This window comes from Psammomys obesus, unplaced genomic scaffold, assembly GCF_907164565.1.
Source record: "Psammomys obesus unplaced genomic scaffold, mPsaObe1.curated_primary_1811, whole genome shotgun sequence".
Classification (NCBI taxonomy): Eukaryota; Metazoa; Chordata; class Mammalia; order Rodentia; family Muridae; genus Psammomys; species Psammomys obesus.
This window is the reverse complement of record NW_026596064.1, coordinates 16,119,986-16,136,491: the sequence shown is the minus strand read 5'-3', so window position 1 is coordinate 16,136,491 and position 16,506 is coordinate 16,119,986. Positions and strand designations below refer to the sequence as shown.

The window sequence follows — 16,506 nt, the reverse complement described above, 5'->3', positions numbered from 1 at the left end:
GCTTATGTAAGGGACTTCAGTAGTAAGAACAGGTACACGCTAACACCAGGACATTCTTCCTGTGAAAAGGAGGAATGCAAGATGTAATATTCATAAGCTTTGGGATATGTCTACATGACAGATGTGCTTCTAAGCGTACTGTATATTTTAGGCAGAAACTTCTCCCACCCCCCGTTGGTTTGTATACAGCATACTAAAAGGAGAGCAGGAGCAAGTCATTATGCTCGAGTTGCTTTATCTTGTGACAAAAGACAGTCTACAGAAACGTGCACATTAAAATATTCCATCACCTCTAGTTCACCCCGGGCATGTTAATTTTGCTCAGGGAAAAATGAACAAACCACAATAGCGTGGAGAGGTTATAATAAAAGTCTATATTGGAAATAGATCTAGTATTCAAAACTGAACAAGGAGATGCGAGGGATGAAGTACACAATTAGCAAACTCAACCTAACCTTGAAATCAGGGAACACAGATATATGTATTCTTTTAAAATTCATACGGAACGACTCCTTAGAGCATTGGAACATATCTATGATTGAGAGAATATGTCTACTTAGCAATAACTCACTGAACAGAATCTGACTCACACATTGTTGATCTGTAAATTCTACAACAAAGCGCTCTAACTCAAGATCACCCAAGCAGTCAAAAGAATAAATAAATCCAACCACCACCATAACAAAAACAAGCCAAACTGAAACAAACTGAGCAAAAACGGACCACGTATGCCAAAGAGAGTCTCAGTGAATTTCAAAGGATGAAGTCCTTTAACAGTAATGCATTTAAATTAAAAATTAACAGCAGAAAATAATTAAAACAAAACCTACTTTGAAAAGTAAATAGTGCGTTTCTAGGGGCCAATGGGATGGCTCTGTGAGAAAAGGCAGTTGCTGCTGAGGCTGGTGACCTGAGTTCAATCCCTGGGTCCCACGTGGCAAAAGGATGTGTGAAGGACAGAGGACAACTTGCAGGAGACACACATCCTTCCGCAACTCTACTTCCAGTGGCTCCGATGCTCTCTTCTGGCCTTCAGGGTTCTAGCATGTAAGTAGTGCAGAAACGCACATGTAGGCAAAACTCATACACTCATAAAAAAAAAAAAAGAAGAAGAAGCTAGAGAAAAGATACTTGAGTAAACTAAAGAAAAGCAGAAGAAATAAGTGAAAGGAAAATTACTGATTACAAATAGTTGAGGCACAATAAAAACTTAATCCCAATCCAAACCCTAGCAACTTGTTTTGTGGGTATTGGCAGCCTGATTCTTAAATTTATTTGGAGAGGTTAAGAACACTGAAGGAGAGAAAGTTAGGTGACCGATGCTGTCTGTCTTCAGAGCTTGCTCTGAAGCTACAGTGATTAGAACTTCATGGTATTGAAGAAAAAAATAGGCTAGCAGAAGATCAATGAAACAGAATAAGAAGTTCAGAAATAGCCCTATATAAATACACTCAGTTGACCTTTGGCAAAGGAGCAAATACAATGCAGAATGATGCAAGGACAATCTTTTCAACAAAAGGCACTGAAATAGCTAGGAATCCTTAAGCAAAGCACGAATCTCCACAAAAGCACATTGGAAATGAATCATGAACCTAAGTTTAAAACACACAGCTCAGCTAGGCATGATGGCACATACTTTTTAATCCCAACATTACAGAGGCAGAGGTAGAGGTAGAGGTAGGTGGATATCTGTGAATTCCAAGCCAGTCCTGCCTAGATAGCCAGTTATAGGAGAGTAGGTTGACACAGAGAGACCCTGTCCCAAACAAACAAACAAACAAACAAACAAACAAACAGGAAACCGCTAAGTCCTAGAAGATCTATATAGGAAAACGACAAAATAGCCTTAGGTATGGCAATAGTTATTTTTATACAATGCCAGATATTACACTTAAAAGAAATAACCGATGAGATAGATTCAATACAAATTTCTACTCTCAAAAAGACTGTCCCAAGAGAATAAGAAGACAAATTCAGGGCTGTAAGAAAGCACTTGAGAAAGACGTGCCAGTTATTTAGAATATGCAAAATTATTAAAACTCAGCAAGAAAGCTCACAGTCTGGTTGAAAAATGGGCCATAGAAAAGGGAAGGTGGGGGAGTGATCTCTGGAGAGATGGCTCAGAGGTTAAGAGCGCTGGCTGCTCTTCCAAAGGTCCTGAGTTCAATTCCCATCACCCACATGGTGGCTCACAACCATCTGTAATGCGATCTGGTGCCCTCTTCTGGTGAGCAGGTGTACATGGAGGCAGGAGACTGAATACATAATAAATAAATAAATCTTAAAAAAAGAAGTTGAAAGGGAAGGTAGTGAGATGGTGTGGGTGGTACACGCTCAGAGACATTCATACACTTGCATGAAAAGGGCTTTGTGTAACTTAGTATAATATTCCAAAAAAAATAAAATAACATTTATGGGCCCAAAGCCAGGCAGTGGTAGCACACACCCTTAATCCCAGCACTCTGGAGGCAGAGGCAGGTGGATCTCTGTGAGTTCGAGAACAGAACAAGTTCTCAGATAGCCAGAGCTACACAGAGAAACAACAAAAAGCAAAACCAACACAAACAAACAAAATCCAAACAACTGGACCCAAACCCTTAACAGATATCTGACACCCAGATGGAAAAGATGAGCAAATGAAAACATGCTTTACCTCATGCCACCAGGACAGTGAAAATTAAAGCAATGCACTGCCCACACACACACACACACACACACACACTTGCACAGGATACTGACAATGCAAAAGGCTGGAGCAGCAGGAATGCTCATTGATGGGAAACTGAAGTGATGCAGACACATGGCAGCTTCTTACAGAACTAAACATGTTCTTGACATATGGTAGAGCATATATATTTGATATATTTGGTATTTACCCAAAGGGTTTAAAAACTTGCATCCGCACAAAAACTCACACGTGGATGCTTATGACAGTCCTATTTAAAATTGTCACACAAGCAAGGTGTTCTTCATCAGATGAAAGAATAAACTATAATAGATTGTGGTATATCCAGATAATGGGATAGTATTCAATATTAAAAGGACCTATCAAGCCGTGAAGAACTGGGTAAACGATGGCAATCTGAAGGGACAGAATATCATGAGTCCAACTATAAAATTGTTAGCCTTACTTTTTAAAACTCTTTTATTTACATTACTTTTATCTTTTTCTCCCTACTCCACCCCAATCCCTTCCAATACCAGGTAGGAGAGAGAAAGGGCTAGTGGGAAAGGGGGCACAGTTCTCTTAGCTGCTTCCTGCTGGTTAGGGTCCTTGGGTTCCTTGGAGCCAGTCCAATCCTCATTTCAGGAGATCTCCAACTTTTTGTCTCACAACAGCAACTAGGAGCAGCAAGGGGGAAGCAGGAGCAGCTTATTCTTTCTCTGAGCTCCACACTCTCTGGACTCTGGCATTTATTCTCTCTCCAGAGTCCTCAGATTTAAACTATCTGCAGCTGGCAAAGAGCTCCTCTCAGAGCCCGCATGAGGCAGATAGTCTGCTACTGTGGACCATCTGAATCAGTCCCACATCCCACACCTGGGACCAAAACAAATCCATGTTTATATCCACAACATAAAATGGGGTGAGACTATGGCAGCAGCAGCAAAGTCCATGGTTGCTAGGGGCTAGTGGCTAGGAGACTAGACAGAATGCAGAGGATTTATAGAGCAGTAAAAGTACTCTGTATGCCATTATACTGATGGATATATGACATCCCAATTTGTTCAAAGGAGGAAACTAACAATACCAAGAGCGAACCCTAATACAAACTAGAGATGGCAGGTGGTTGTCATGTTGTGTGAGTGTCGTGCCATCACTTCGGGCAAGTGTAGCACTCTGTGGCAGGAGGGCACTGATAATGGGTGTGGCTGTGCCCAGGGAGGGGTGGTGCGGGTGATACACGAAAAATCTTTGCATCTTCCTCAATGTTTTGCTGTGAATTTAAAACTACTGTAAGTAGTTTGTTTTTAATAAGCTTTTATGTTTTCATAGACAAACTAGATAATATTGTAGCAGGACTGATAAAAATCAAAAGAAACAACAAATGAATAAAATTAGGAGTATAAAGCCAAAGATAATTATGAAGGTGACACGTATTTGAAATTCTTAGGATGAGACTGGAATCTCTCATATGTTTAACAATATGTTCAAAATGAGACACTTGAAAAAAGCAGATATCGGAATTGCTTAGAAGAAATAGAAGACCTCACCAAGCCGACAACCATTACAAAAACTAAATTGATAGCTAAAATTCTCCCCCAACCAAAATAACCTAAACCCCAGACAGTAAAACAATATAATTTTACTAAGTCATCAAGAAATAGACCTTGCATAAACTGTTGGGAGAGTTTAAAAGTAAATAATAATAAAAATAGGAATAAGGGCTGGAGAAGGGGCTCAGAGGTTAAGAGCAGTCGCTGCTCTTTCGGAGGACCCAGGTTTGGTTCCCATCACTCACACTGTGCCGCTCACACCAGCCTGTAACCCTAATTCCAGGGGGATCTAACGCCTTCTTCTGGCCTCCAGGGGCACCTGCACACACATGGCGCACATAATACACCCAGGCGAGTACACACACACACACACACACACACACACACACACACACAAAATACATCTTTGAAAAGATATTTATTTTATGTAAATATACTCAAAAGTATCGAGAACAAAAATAAGACAGAAATTATAGAGTGAACTGATCTATGGCCATAAATGGTAAAGTTAAAATAAAATGTTAATTTAATTTACACATATATTAGGAAACCAAAATCCAAATCCAATGGAGTTGGCTTAACTCTGGAGTAAAAACAAACAAACATACAAAAACAGTTCCTCTTTGTAACAACCAGTAAGTATATTTTTTTTGTTTGTCTTTTTAACAGCTAATGGAGAGAAGCCAGCTAATAATATATCAAAAATATAGAAATAGCATTTGATCAACTGTATACTCATTAATGATTTAAAAGGCCATTTTGGCAAGAAAAACAGGAGAAATTTCTTACCCTGACAATGGGCTCTGTCAAACCCTTACAGAAAAACAATATTTAATGATGAAACACCTGAGGATCCTATTAGAGCTGGGAACAGTATGGGAGATAATTTCTGCTATTACACACCATTGCCCTGGAAGTCATAGATGATGCAGTAGGTAAGAGGAAAAAAAAAGAAAGAAAGAAAGAGCAAGCACTGGCCTGGAAACTAAAAGGCAATACTTCTACATGCAAAAGATATTACTGGCTCATATAAAAATCCAGGATAAAGCATAGAAAACTGATAAGATTTAAGAAATGCTTTATACTGGAACAAGAGCAGCAGTATATAAATTAATAATATTTCTACATTCTAGCAACAAGCAGTGATGTAGAAACAAAAACATTAGTAGTAAAACAATAACAATGGGATTTAACCTAACAGAAAGGGTTCTTTGTGGCAAATGTCACCAAACACAACTAAAGAACATAAAAGAAGACACGGGACATAAATGGTTGGGGGATGGCAAGACACTCTGTCCCATGAATGAATTCTTGAACCTCAACTCCTTTGTATGGAGCTTGGCTCCTTATCTCTAAAATTTATCCAATGGAGAAGGAAAACAAAAACAAATGAGGCAGTTCTGGACACTGATAGAGTAGCGGGTCCTGGCCCCAGCTCCTGTAAGGCTGGTCTCACTGGTACTGCCTGGTGAAGAAGAGAAAATCTTGTTCCAGGATGCTTCTGAATGTCCATCACAGCTTCCGAACACCGGAAGGGGAACACCACCACTTGTTAAAACCTAAGCGAGTTTTTGTTTTTTCTAGGTTTGGTTTCTAGATCTTGGAGGATACGAAGGAGGAAATTTTCAGGTCATTCTTTAACTTAGTGTTCGGGTAATACAGCCATTTTACACTCGTGTTTTTGTTTTCCAAGCATGCAAGATGTTATAAGAACCCATCCACAGAACTGGGGTAATCATGCCTCCCAAGTGTCCCTGCCACAGCAATTCTGAGTCTCCAAAAGCGGGAGCTTAGAAGCTTCACAATTTTTGGTCAGGGTGGCCACAGAGGCCCATGAGAAGAACCTCAAACCAACACAGGCTATTGCTACTGTCCTTGGTGCTCATGTGGACTAAATGGCAAGACCCCACTGCTGAAGAAAAGCACATGGTGTAGCTGTAGGGTATAGAGCAAGCCGGACCTGAGCTGAAAGCTTCCCTTCTGCTGGCCAGTTTTCCCAGTGTTGGAAGGTACTATGCAGGCTGCTGGAGGGTAAGAGGTAGCAACAGTCTTATGGACCTTGTATGCTAGACCACTGGCCCACCTGGCAGTATGTGCCCACTGGTACACTACTGGATTGACTGTTCCTGGACTTGAGGTCTGGTATTGGAAGTCTCGTCAAAAGGGTGTGCCACCCCTGTGGCATGAGTCATACGCAAGAAGCTGCCACTGTTGATTTACTAAATGGGCATGTTGTGCTTGTCAAAGTGCCTTCTCAGGTCAATATTTGTGCTTATGCTCATAGAATAGTGCTGCTCTAAGCCTTGGTTAGAGAAATTGTTTCTTCTTCCTCCTCCTCTTCTCCTCTGTCTGTCTCTCCCCCAACTCCCAGTGAGTGGTGGTTAATGTAGAGATTTGTAACCCATCAAGTGATTTGTTGAAGTGCTCATCACTAAATGGAGCATCTATAGCACTCCCTTAAAAGCTCAAGAAACATCTCAGAGAGCAGGTGAAGAGAATGTAAGAGCCAGAGAAAGATCCAGAGTGCCTTCTGAGCATGAAATGGCCATTTCACCCATGAGCTCAGCAGCTGTGATTACCAGCACGGGGCCTGTACAAGACTGGGCCCTTCAGCCTTCTAGTACGGATAGGAGAAACACTCTTGAGGTCCTGGCTCTCCTCGAGGATTTATAGTTGGTCAGCTATTGTTGGCAGAGGGATTCATGAGGCCCCATGTCTTTCAGATGAGCTATGGCTGCTGAGGGAAGGGGAGAAATTTTCTTCAGTGATATAACCACTGGTAGGTTGTCCGTGATCTTCTTAATAACCCCCGACCCACACTCCTGTAAGCAACCCAATTAAACTCACTGGACTGTAAGTAAAAAGGACATGAAAGTAGAAGGGGGATGAGTTGGAAAGAGGAGTGGGAGTAGAAGGAGGACAAGAGAGAGTTAACAGTGGGTTAATAGGATCAAATATGTTATATACATATATGAATATGTTGCAGAGAAACCATTATCATGTATAATTTATGTTAACAGAAACTGAAAAAGTATCCCATTGGAAGTATTATTCCAATGGGAATAATCAATATTTGAGGAACCGAAATATGTAAAACAGAACAGCATGTGATGCACAGTAAGCACTCCGTGAACTGTATGTATCTGTACGACAGAACAAAACTCCATGTCTTTAACAATCATCTTGAGTCATGTTTATGATAACTAAAAAGCACAGGAATAACCACTTAAACTCAAGCAAACATTTCACTTTAGTAAAGCTTCTCTCTCTCTCTCTCTCTCTCTCTCTCACACACACACACACACACACGCACACACACCTCTTCAACTCTGTTAGCATGTCATTTGGACAGGGGACTACTTTGCAAATACACTGCTCTGTCTGTTCTCCGCAGGATTGCCAGCTTCTGGGGGGGAAAAATAACAAGCATCCAAGTTTCATTTCTTGTGTAATTTTTCTCCTGAGCCTAGAAGGTGTGACGGGGACTGACTGGTGTAGGGTGTGCTTCACGCAGGGGATGCCTAATAAATATTTTAAAACACTATTAAAGTGTTGAGTACATTTGGCAGCAGGGCTGTTGCTCACCGCTTCGGTGCCAACACTTTCGAAGTCCTGCCTCTGCCTAGCAACCATTCCCCACACACCTACATGTCTCCAGAAGGTTGAGCCAGGATGAAGCGCTTTTTTTGTTGTTTTAAGCTGGCGTTATGGTGCCATTGTTTTTGAGGAGTGTCTTCTGGGCACCTAAAGACCCTGCTGTGTGCCTGGAAACTGCTTTCCCCTTTAGAGAGATTATGATGGCTACATGTGTTACCTTCCTTTCCTCTCCAGATCATCTTTCCTGTTTTTGTTCTCTTGAAACAGAGGCTTCTGGTGTACCCCAGGCTGTCCTTGAGCTCACAGCTCCTGCTTCAGCCTCCCAAGCCTTGGGTTTATGGGTGTTAGTATCCTGTTGCGTACTTTCCTATCTGTAAGGATGTCTTTCGTTTTCAGCACCTGAGGAGTGCTAAGGATCTAAGAGTTGTTTTGTTTTGTATTTTTGCATTTTAACTAAGATATTTCTTCACAAGTTTCATTCTTCATTATTTTCTGATCTGCTACAGGGAGCTAGCAGTATTACTATTAAACATTATTTCACATCTACACAATCTAAGCTTATACTTAGGTAGTGAAGAACCAACCTACCTGCATCTTAGGGTTTAAAAGCCATCTGATACTGAAGACAAACTAAGTTCATTCCTTTATGATTAAACCTGTTTCTCGAGGATTGGGCTGTGCCCCACCTGTGACCTTAACTCCAAATGGTTTCTGTACTGCCTGTTCCAGGAATGGCAATCACGTTTTTGTTTCAAAAGTTAACATCCATCTTACAACCCTACTTTTGTTTCAAAATGGTGGTTATGACTACCTGTTGCTACCACCACCTCGCAATCATGTCCTGGTTTCAGCAGACTAATTTGCGATGCTTATGCTCTTCTCCTGTAATCCCACCTATTTTGTCCACGAAATGCCCCATTTAGAACCCCCATACTCCTGAGCTATAAAAAGCCTTGTCTTCCTCACATCCAGGGCTTAGGGGGAGGCAGCCCCGAGGTCACATGTACACGGGAAAAACAAAACAAACAAAAAAACCTTTGCTTTAATTTGGCCATGATGGTTTGGGTTGGTGGTCTCTCTCCTCCCATCTTCGGGATTAACAGCGGACTGGATCCTAACGTGGTAACCTAAAGAAAAGCTTTTTTTTTTTCTTTTTGTTTGGGGGAGGGGGCGAAGCTAGAGAATGTAAAGCACCTGCTTTTTTTTTTTTTTTTTTTTTTTTTTTAACTGTCTCATTTAAACCTCACAACTTGGCCAGGAATGCAGGGTCAAGGTCATTTCTCCAGGATAAGAAAAAGAAAACTTGGAGCCACTAATGACTTTCTGCAAGGTCACCCCGTCTGGATGAACCTACACCGAACAGCAGGACTTCGGAAGCCACTGCCAATCCAGTTTCCCAGTCTCCTCTAGTCCGCTGAACTTCAGGAAACCAGACCTGCAAGCAAGCAGCAGCACAGGGACACAACACAGGAGGCGAGCAGGGAACAGTGCGCACGCGCAGAACACGGTTCGCAAGGGGCGTGGAAGGCTGCACAAAGGCTCCGCCCCGCCTCGGGCTCCGCCCCTCCCGCTCCCCTTCCAGGTAGAGCGCGTTAATCGCGCGCAGGCGCACTTCCTGATCCTGAAGGTCAAATTGAAGAGGGCAGCCCTCAGATCCGCGCAGGCGCAGACTGTGCCGCGAGCCAAGATGTCGGGCTCCAAGTATAAGCCGGCGCCTCTGGCCACCCTCCCTAGTACCCTCGACCCGGCCGAGTATGACGTGTCTTCGGAGACCCGAAGGGTGCAGGTCGAGCGCATGAGCCTCAGGGCCCGGCTTAAACGAGAGTATCTGCTTCAGTTCAACGACCCCAATCGCCAAACGCTCATCGTGAGTGGGGCCGGGCGGGACTGCGGGCCGGGGCATCTCGCGTGGGTCCACGCGGGGCCGCCCGGCTCCAATCCGTGTGCTGGCCACGCAGCCCGTGGCCTTTGACCTCGGCTGTTGGCCGGGTGGTCAAGGGGATGGGCTCGGGCTGCAGACCCAGCTGGCCTTGCGTCCTGGCGTGACGGTTCTCCCCCACCCGACCCCCGATTTGGAGAAGGCTGTTAAACTCTGCCTAGTCTCGGCCTTTCTGTCCGAAACGTGACCATAATATGGTCCTTCGTTATCTTTGGAGGCGGATTGGCACGTGACTGATCTAGCGCAGTATCTTCCGTGTCCAGGACGTGTTCCAGGTTCTCTCTCCCAAACGTACAGCCTATGAAGCTGTTTTGTGACTCTCAGCTCACAACTCCCAAGGACACTCCCCCCCCCCTCGTGATAATGTAGGGGTTGTTCAAATTGACTATGTTCCAGAACCTAAAGCCTGATAAAGCATTCGGCTTTGGAATCAGCCCACAGGGCCTCATATACTAACAAACTATGACCCCTGGGCAGTTTACATAATCTCCTAAAACACAGTTCATCAATGTTCTCCTGGAAATGGTGTGCATTCATCGTAGAGTTGTGAAAGCTATCTAAATATCTCAAGTGGGGTATTTTTTAAATGAAGACTTTCCAACAGTTGCATACGTATTCTCTATAAAATCTTTAAAAGTTATAGAAACAACCAAGGGGAAGTTACACTGAGTGGCCAGATAGAGTACTAGGACTTGTTTCATTTTTCTCTTTAACACTTGGTCTCCGGGTGCCTCAGAACTCTCTACCCTCCACTCACACCTCCACATGCAGGATTACTGTCACTTGAAACCCATACCTGGCCTGAAAAACATTTTTTAAAAAAATGTATGTCACAGCCTTTCACAGAAGTAAGCTGTGTTACTGTCTTAGCTTTCTCCATGAGAAGACCGTATGGACAGGGCATATTGCTCATACAGATACTCCCAGTAGCAGGTCACAGTGCTCAGTTTGAACCTTAGTCTGTGTGACTCATAGCATTGTCTCATACGTAGTTGAATGTAATATCTCCAAGCAGGCCTTTGTTTACAGTGTAAAAGAGATACACTTGTCCTATTATATACACATAGTTGCTTTTGAGGCACTAGATATTATTACTGTTATTAATTAAGTAATTTAGTTTTCAGACAGCCTTGGCTGTCCTAGAACTCCCAATGCAGACCAGGCTGACCTTGAACTCACAGAGATCCACCTGCCTCTGCCTCCTGAGCACTGACATTATAGGTGTGCTCTGCAATGCCTGGTGTGTTTGCTTCATTATTATTATTATTATTTTAAGTAAATAGAATAAGTTTGAAACCCCAGTTGTTTGGTTTTTGATCTCTGTACCTCAGAGCGGTTTCCATTTGTCTCTAATGGAGATAATAATACCTGCCTCTTTAGCTGTTCCATTATTTATTTACCAACCAGACACGTGACTCCCTTTGTCTAATCTTTAGGAGTAACTGATTTGGCCAGAAATAACTTCTCGGGCTCTGTAATGAGACTAAGCTGCCGAGGTAAGAGTGCAAAGCCAGCTGAAGCCCTGGCCTTGTTGACTGGCTGCTTTTCTAGTCGGGGTGACAAACACTAAGTACGTTAAAAATCCATATCATTTAATGTGTGAAACAGTGACACATGATTTAGAAAAAATAGGGGTGGGCTTAGCAATGTGTGTATAAGAGGGAAGGAAGCACCTGTTTGGAAAATGGCATCGGGTGTTTTATTTACTGTTTGTTTTGTAGTGTCTGGGAGCAAATCCATGGTCTCACATGGTAGGGAAGTGTTCTACCACTGAGCTACAATCCCAGCCTTGGAGCATGACATTTAAGTAAGGATCTGAATGAAGTGAATCAAAGGAGTTAGCTTGAGGGAGGGAAATAGCATGCTAATCAGAAGAGACTAGAAGGGCAGGAGTATGCTTGGCAGCTCCAGTGTTTAGTATATTTCAGAATATGTTAGAGTCCTAGTACTGTGGAGGCTGAGCCAAGTCGGGGCCACAGAGAAATTTCCTCAAGCGCTCATACACTTTCATTTTTGAAGAGACCATTATGCATAAAACAGTGAAAGATGAGAGCAGAAAGACAAAACAAAAAGTGGTCAAAGAGCTCTCTAGAACTTGGTCCCACAAGACCTTGTATGGCATTGTGAAGATTTTTACTGGGAAGTGAGTCATATCGTGGAGACTTATATTTTAACAAAATCTCTTGGTTTATTTCTTTGAGAATGGTCTGGGAGGGAGGGAGGACAGAGAGACATGAGCTAGGAGGCTTTGGCAGCGGTTAGATCTCTCAGTTGGTGCTGTGACAGTAGTTGGGGAGGTGGTAAGAAGTGACAAGTCCTGGACAGATAGTCAAAGCAGGTCCTGACAGGTTCATTGTCAGGTGGCTGTGGTGCATGGGAAGAGAGAAAAGAGAAAGATGTTGCCAAGGTCAACCAAGTTCCTTTACTAGAGGAATGTGAGAGGAGCAGTACAGTGGATAGAAAGGAATATCGACACGTCGGTTTGGGGTACTTTTGGGATGCCTGTGAGATGTTTGGGTCCGTGCCCAGGTGGGCGGATGTTGAGTCTAACATGGAAGTCTGGCGTAGAAGTAGAATGTTGGTGGCCATGACGGTAAGGGCTTAAAGCCATGTGACCGGATGGCATCTTTAATGGAGTGAGCGTATGTAAGAGAGCCCTACAAAAGCTGAGGCCCAGTGTTGAAAGTTTGGGGGGGGGGGAAGGAAAAGACAAAAGAGATGAAGAGAGAATGGGCAAAGAGGAGAAAACCAAAGCAGAGGTGGACTCAGAAAGCACTCAGGAGAGTTTTGAGGGCTTCATCACAGCGGAGGCTGCTGAAGTTTCACTGGACATTGGTGTCATGGAAAGCTGCTTCTCCCTCCTTATTAATTTATGTGTGTGTGTGTGTGTGTGTGTGTGTGTGTGTGTGTGTGTGTGTCCGCTGTCTACATTTCTGTATGTGTACTGTATATGGGCCTACTGCCAGAAGAGGCCAGAAGTAGCCATTGGATCCCTTAGAACTAGAATGGTTTTGAGCCACAGTTTGGGTGTGGGACCTGTATCCAGGTCCTTATCAAGAACAACAACTAACTACTCTTAACCACAGAGCCATCTCTCTAGCCACCTTCCCCTGGTTTTGATAAAGTTACTGGTATTTTTGTGAAAAGAAATGTCTGTTTCCGGAAGGCAGAACAGTGATTGACTGGCAGATTGAGCAGTCTCACTGTGTGGCATTCAGAAACACACTTCAGCAGAAAAGAAGATACATCGATCCTTCCATCTTCTGGCCTTACTCTACTGTTTGTTTCCATTTGCACTATGGAATAACAACACTGCAGAACCCTTCCGCCTGAGTGTGGGATGATAATACTGTTTCTAGGGCAGCAGAAGGGTTTTCTTTGGTGTGGTGTGTGTGTGTTAAAACCTTCTCTGACTGGTAGCAAGTAATTGCCCACATAGTTGAGGAATTTCAACCTGATCGAAAGGCTGGAAGCATCCCCACTCAAGGTTTTCTTACCTATGAGTTACAGCTGGTCACCTCAGGGTCAGATTGCTGTAATTCAGTTTAGTTTGAAATGTAAATGTGAAAGCTATTTCAGTCTTACCAATCATGGCTGTTTGGTGTTGGTTAAGACCTTAGGTGTTCATGCTGCACACTGAAGACTAAAGCTGATTTTATTTGCTTATTTTAATCTGCCAGTTAATTGGAGAGAATAATTTCGTAGAATCACTTGGGAATTTAGCTAATTAAGTTTAATTATGTGTTTGGGGTAAATTTGCTATTCTTAGGAAATTCTTTTAGTGTAAGTATATTAAATTATTATTTTTTTCTTAACCAAGACAGGCTGAATATTTTTGACAACCTTTTTTTTTTTCCCCTCAAGACTTTTAATGGTGGGGAAAGGAATAGTTTGTTTTCCAAACATCAGCCAAGTTAGTTTAGAAAGTTATAGCTCATGGTGAGAGGTATAGCTCAATGGTAGCATTCCTGCCTAGTTTACACAATGCCCTTGCTTTGATCTTCAGAACCAAAAGAAAGCAAAAGCATATAATTCGGAGCTAGAGTACGCCTGCTTTCATCTTCCTGCGGCTGACTTAGCAGGGAAAGGCCAATTGTGACAGCATTAGAAAGGCTCCTAGGAACAAAATAGGAAGCTTGATAGAACATCTAAGGTCTCTTTTCATCAGGGCTGTGGTGTGGTTCTGATGGCCTCTTCCAAGAGAGATGAGGTTAAGAATAAGTCCAAGAAGCAGTTCATGAAAGTGATGAAGGGGGAGAGATGGCTTCTCTGCTGGTTTAAAGTTAAGAATCTTAAATCATAGGTAAATAGAAAGCTGGAGGGGAGGGGAATAGCAGGATTTGAACAGCATTGGCAGACAGATTTTGGTCTGATGGTGGCTCACACCTGTGATCCCAGCACTTGGGAAATTGAGATCGAGGCTAGCTTGGGCTACAGGTTAGCCAAGGCTACAGAGCAAAACTAAGAAAGAAAAGAAAAAGGAAAAAAGAGGGAGGAGAGAAAGTTGTTTAGTACTGGAAACTAGTCAGGTGAGAGTCGTGCGCAGTCACATGATCCCAGACTTGGGAGGGAGCAGTCACAAAGCCAGAGGTCAGAGGCGCCCGCTGTGGTCCTCACAACAGCCCTGATGAATTTCTTCCTCAACGTGTCGTCCTTAAGGTTGACACTTCTCTGTTTGTATTAATTTCAGGAAGATCCTGCTTTGCTTCGTTGGACCTACGCAAGATCAGCAAATATTTATCCTAATTTCAGACCCACCCCCAAGAATTCACTTTTAGGAGCTCTGGCAGGATTTGGGCCCCTCATCTTCTGGTATTTCATTTTCAAAACGGACAGAGTAAGTATTAGGGCCAGCCTGGTGTGAGAGGGCTCCTGGGTTCCAGCTTGGTACCTGTGGTGATTGCTGCCAGCGTCCTCCCACTGGAACAGCCCTGAGTTTACTCTTTCTAGCTTGTGTCTTTATTCCTTTTGGATTTTCAGTTTGACTTGATACTTTGTTAAAAACATGGCAGCCAATGGGTCTTTCAGATTTAATGTAATGTCTATTCTGCAATTTTAAAAAAGGAATAGAATAGTGATAATTTAAGTTTATGAGATTAGAATATAGCTCATGAAAGTTTTCCTGTGTGTTTTCCCCCAGATTATATAAGGAAATGATAGTGTTCTTAGTAAGCAAATAAATGCCAAAATAGCTTTTTATTTTTTTTAAGTTACTTTTCTCATTAGAGGGTATAGAGACACCTGATTTTACTAAGACAGAATTGAGAAGGTCTCCCTGTCCCCCAGGCGGGCCTCAAGTTTAAGGTCTTTCTTGGGTCAGCCTCCTGGGCATTGGGATTATAGGAATGAGTCACCATGCCTGGTTTAGAACTGAACTTCTTTGGTGATCGACCTTTAGACATCTTGATGAAGTTCTTTAGTTCTTTAGAGATGATGTTTTTTGGTCAAGCGTTGACAGAACGTGAGGCTCACCCAGCATGCTCTCTGTTGCTGAGTTCCTCTTGAGACATACTGCACCCTAGCATCGGAAGCAGAAGCATTGCAGGTCTCCATCATCCGAGGCCTGGCTATGTGATCATAGAGGTGATCATAGAGGAGGCTGCTGCGTTCAGGGTCATGGTTCTGGGCGCAGTCCCCGGGCTTGTGTAGCCATCTAGACTGGAGGCCACATACCAGTCTTCATCATCAGCCAACCACCTGCTCTTTCATCAGAGAGCTCTAATCTTGTGATTGGTAAATTTGCCATGCTTTTTCCAGAAGTTATTTGCATTTGCTCTCACTGTCTGCTTTTGAGGCTAGGCCTGGTGCTTCCTGCCTGTAATCCTAGCCCTGCTGAGGCTGGAGGATCACCATGAGTTTGAGGCTAGGCTAAGGACTGAGTTCTACGCTAGCCTTGCTTTAGGGTGGACCTCTGTCAAAACAAAATGGGACAATTCCTTTCTGATCACTAAAGAACAGCTAATGTACAGTTTGAACAGTGGTGTTTTCTTATTGTCCTAACTTTAGCTTCTTACTACTTCCTCAGGATCCTTGGCTTTAGGGGGTGGAATTGCAATTAGGTTTTGAGAATTTTTATTCTTGATTTGCAGAGTTATTCCATGGCCATGCCAGATGCATTGCTTTTTAATATTTTGTCTGTTTTTGTTTTAATCTATACAGGACAGAAAGGAAAAACTTATCCAGGAAGGAAAAGTGGACCGAACATTCAACCTCTCCTGTTAAGTTTAGCGAGGATGACTCTATTCTTGCATAAATAAATCTTCTGTTAGTCGCTGAATAGTCTCTTTTATTCTTGGGTTTATTGTTGAAACATGTTAATGCCTTAAAAAAACAGAAGGCTTGTGGCTTGTGCTGAGCATCTGTGTGTCAGAATGATGGCCAGTGTTTGCTGGATATTGTAGAATCTTCTTTTTCAAGAGCCCAGCTTGACACAGAAACATCTGTTCGTTCATTTAACCTGTCATTCAGCAAATGAGTGTTAACCATGGCCAGTTGATCTGTGTGCCGAGGGGACGATGGTTGGAGACCCAGAGTTCATGGCTCTGCTGGCTCACTTAGTGTCTGAGTGCTCCGTGGTCAGGACTCTAATACCCAAGTCCGTGTGTGGCCTCAGCCTGATTGGTAAGCACAGCAGAAGGGAACAGCCGTGTGAAACACAAAACAGAGACTTGGGGAAGGAAGTGCTGATAAGAAAGTAGTTCTCTGTGGGAAGTTCGGGAGATGGCATCTGATTTCATCTCTGAAGTTCCCGAGGC

The 16,506-nt window shown here is 43.1% G+C and overlaps 1 protein-coding gene across 1 annotated transcript; it reads left to right on the top strand.

Moving 5' to 3' along the window:
- Window positions 1-9,445: 9,445 nt before the first annotated feature.
- On the top strand, window positions 9,446-16,028 carry Ndufb4 (NADH:ubiquinone oxidoreductase subunit B4). The gene is made up of 3 exons (XM_055625169.1): window positions 9,446-9,679; window positions 14,442-14,588; window positions 15,911-16,028. Exons 1-3 carry the CDS (start codon window positions 9,500-9,502, stop codon window positions 15,971-15,973), a joined length of 390 nt encoding a protein of 129 aa, XP_055481144.1. The 5' UTR covers window positions 9,446-9,499; the 3' UTR covers window positions 15,974-16,028.
- The last annotated feature ends 478 nt before the right edge of the window (window positions 16,029-16,506 follow it).

Bases quoted from the DNA above. Each gene is read 5' to 3' on its own strand.
- Ndufb4 (XM_055625169.1), top strand. From the start codon at position 9,500: ATGTCGGGCTCCAAGTATAAGCCGGCGCCTCTGGCCACCCTCCCTAGT. The intron at 9,680-14,441 runs GTGAGTGGGGCC...TATTAATTTCAG, and splicing joins CCAATCGCCAAACGCTCATC to GAAGATCCTGCTTTGCTTCG. The intron at 14,589-15,910 runs GTAAGTATTAGG...TAATCTATACAG, and splicing joins TCATTTTCAAAACGGACAGA to GACAGAAAGGAAAAACTTAT.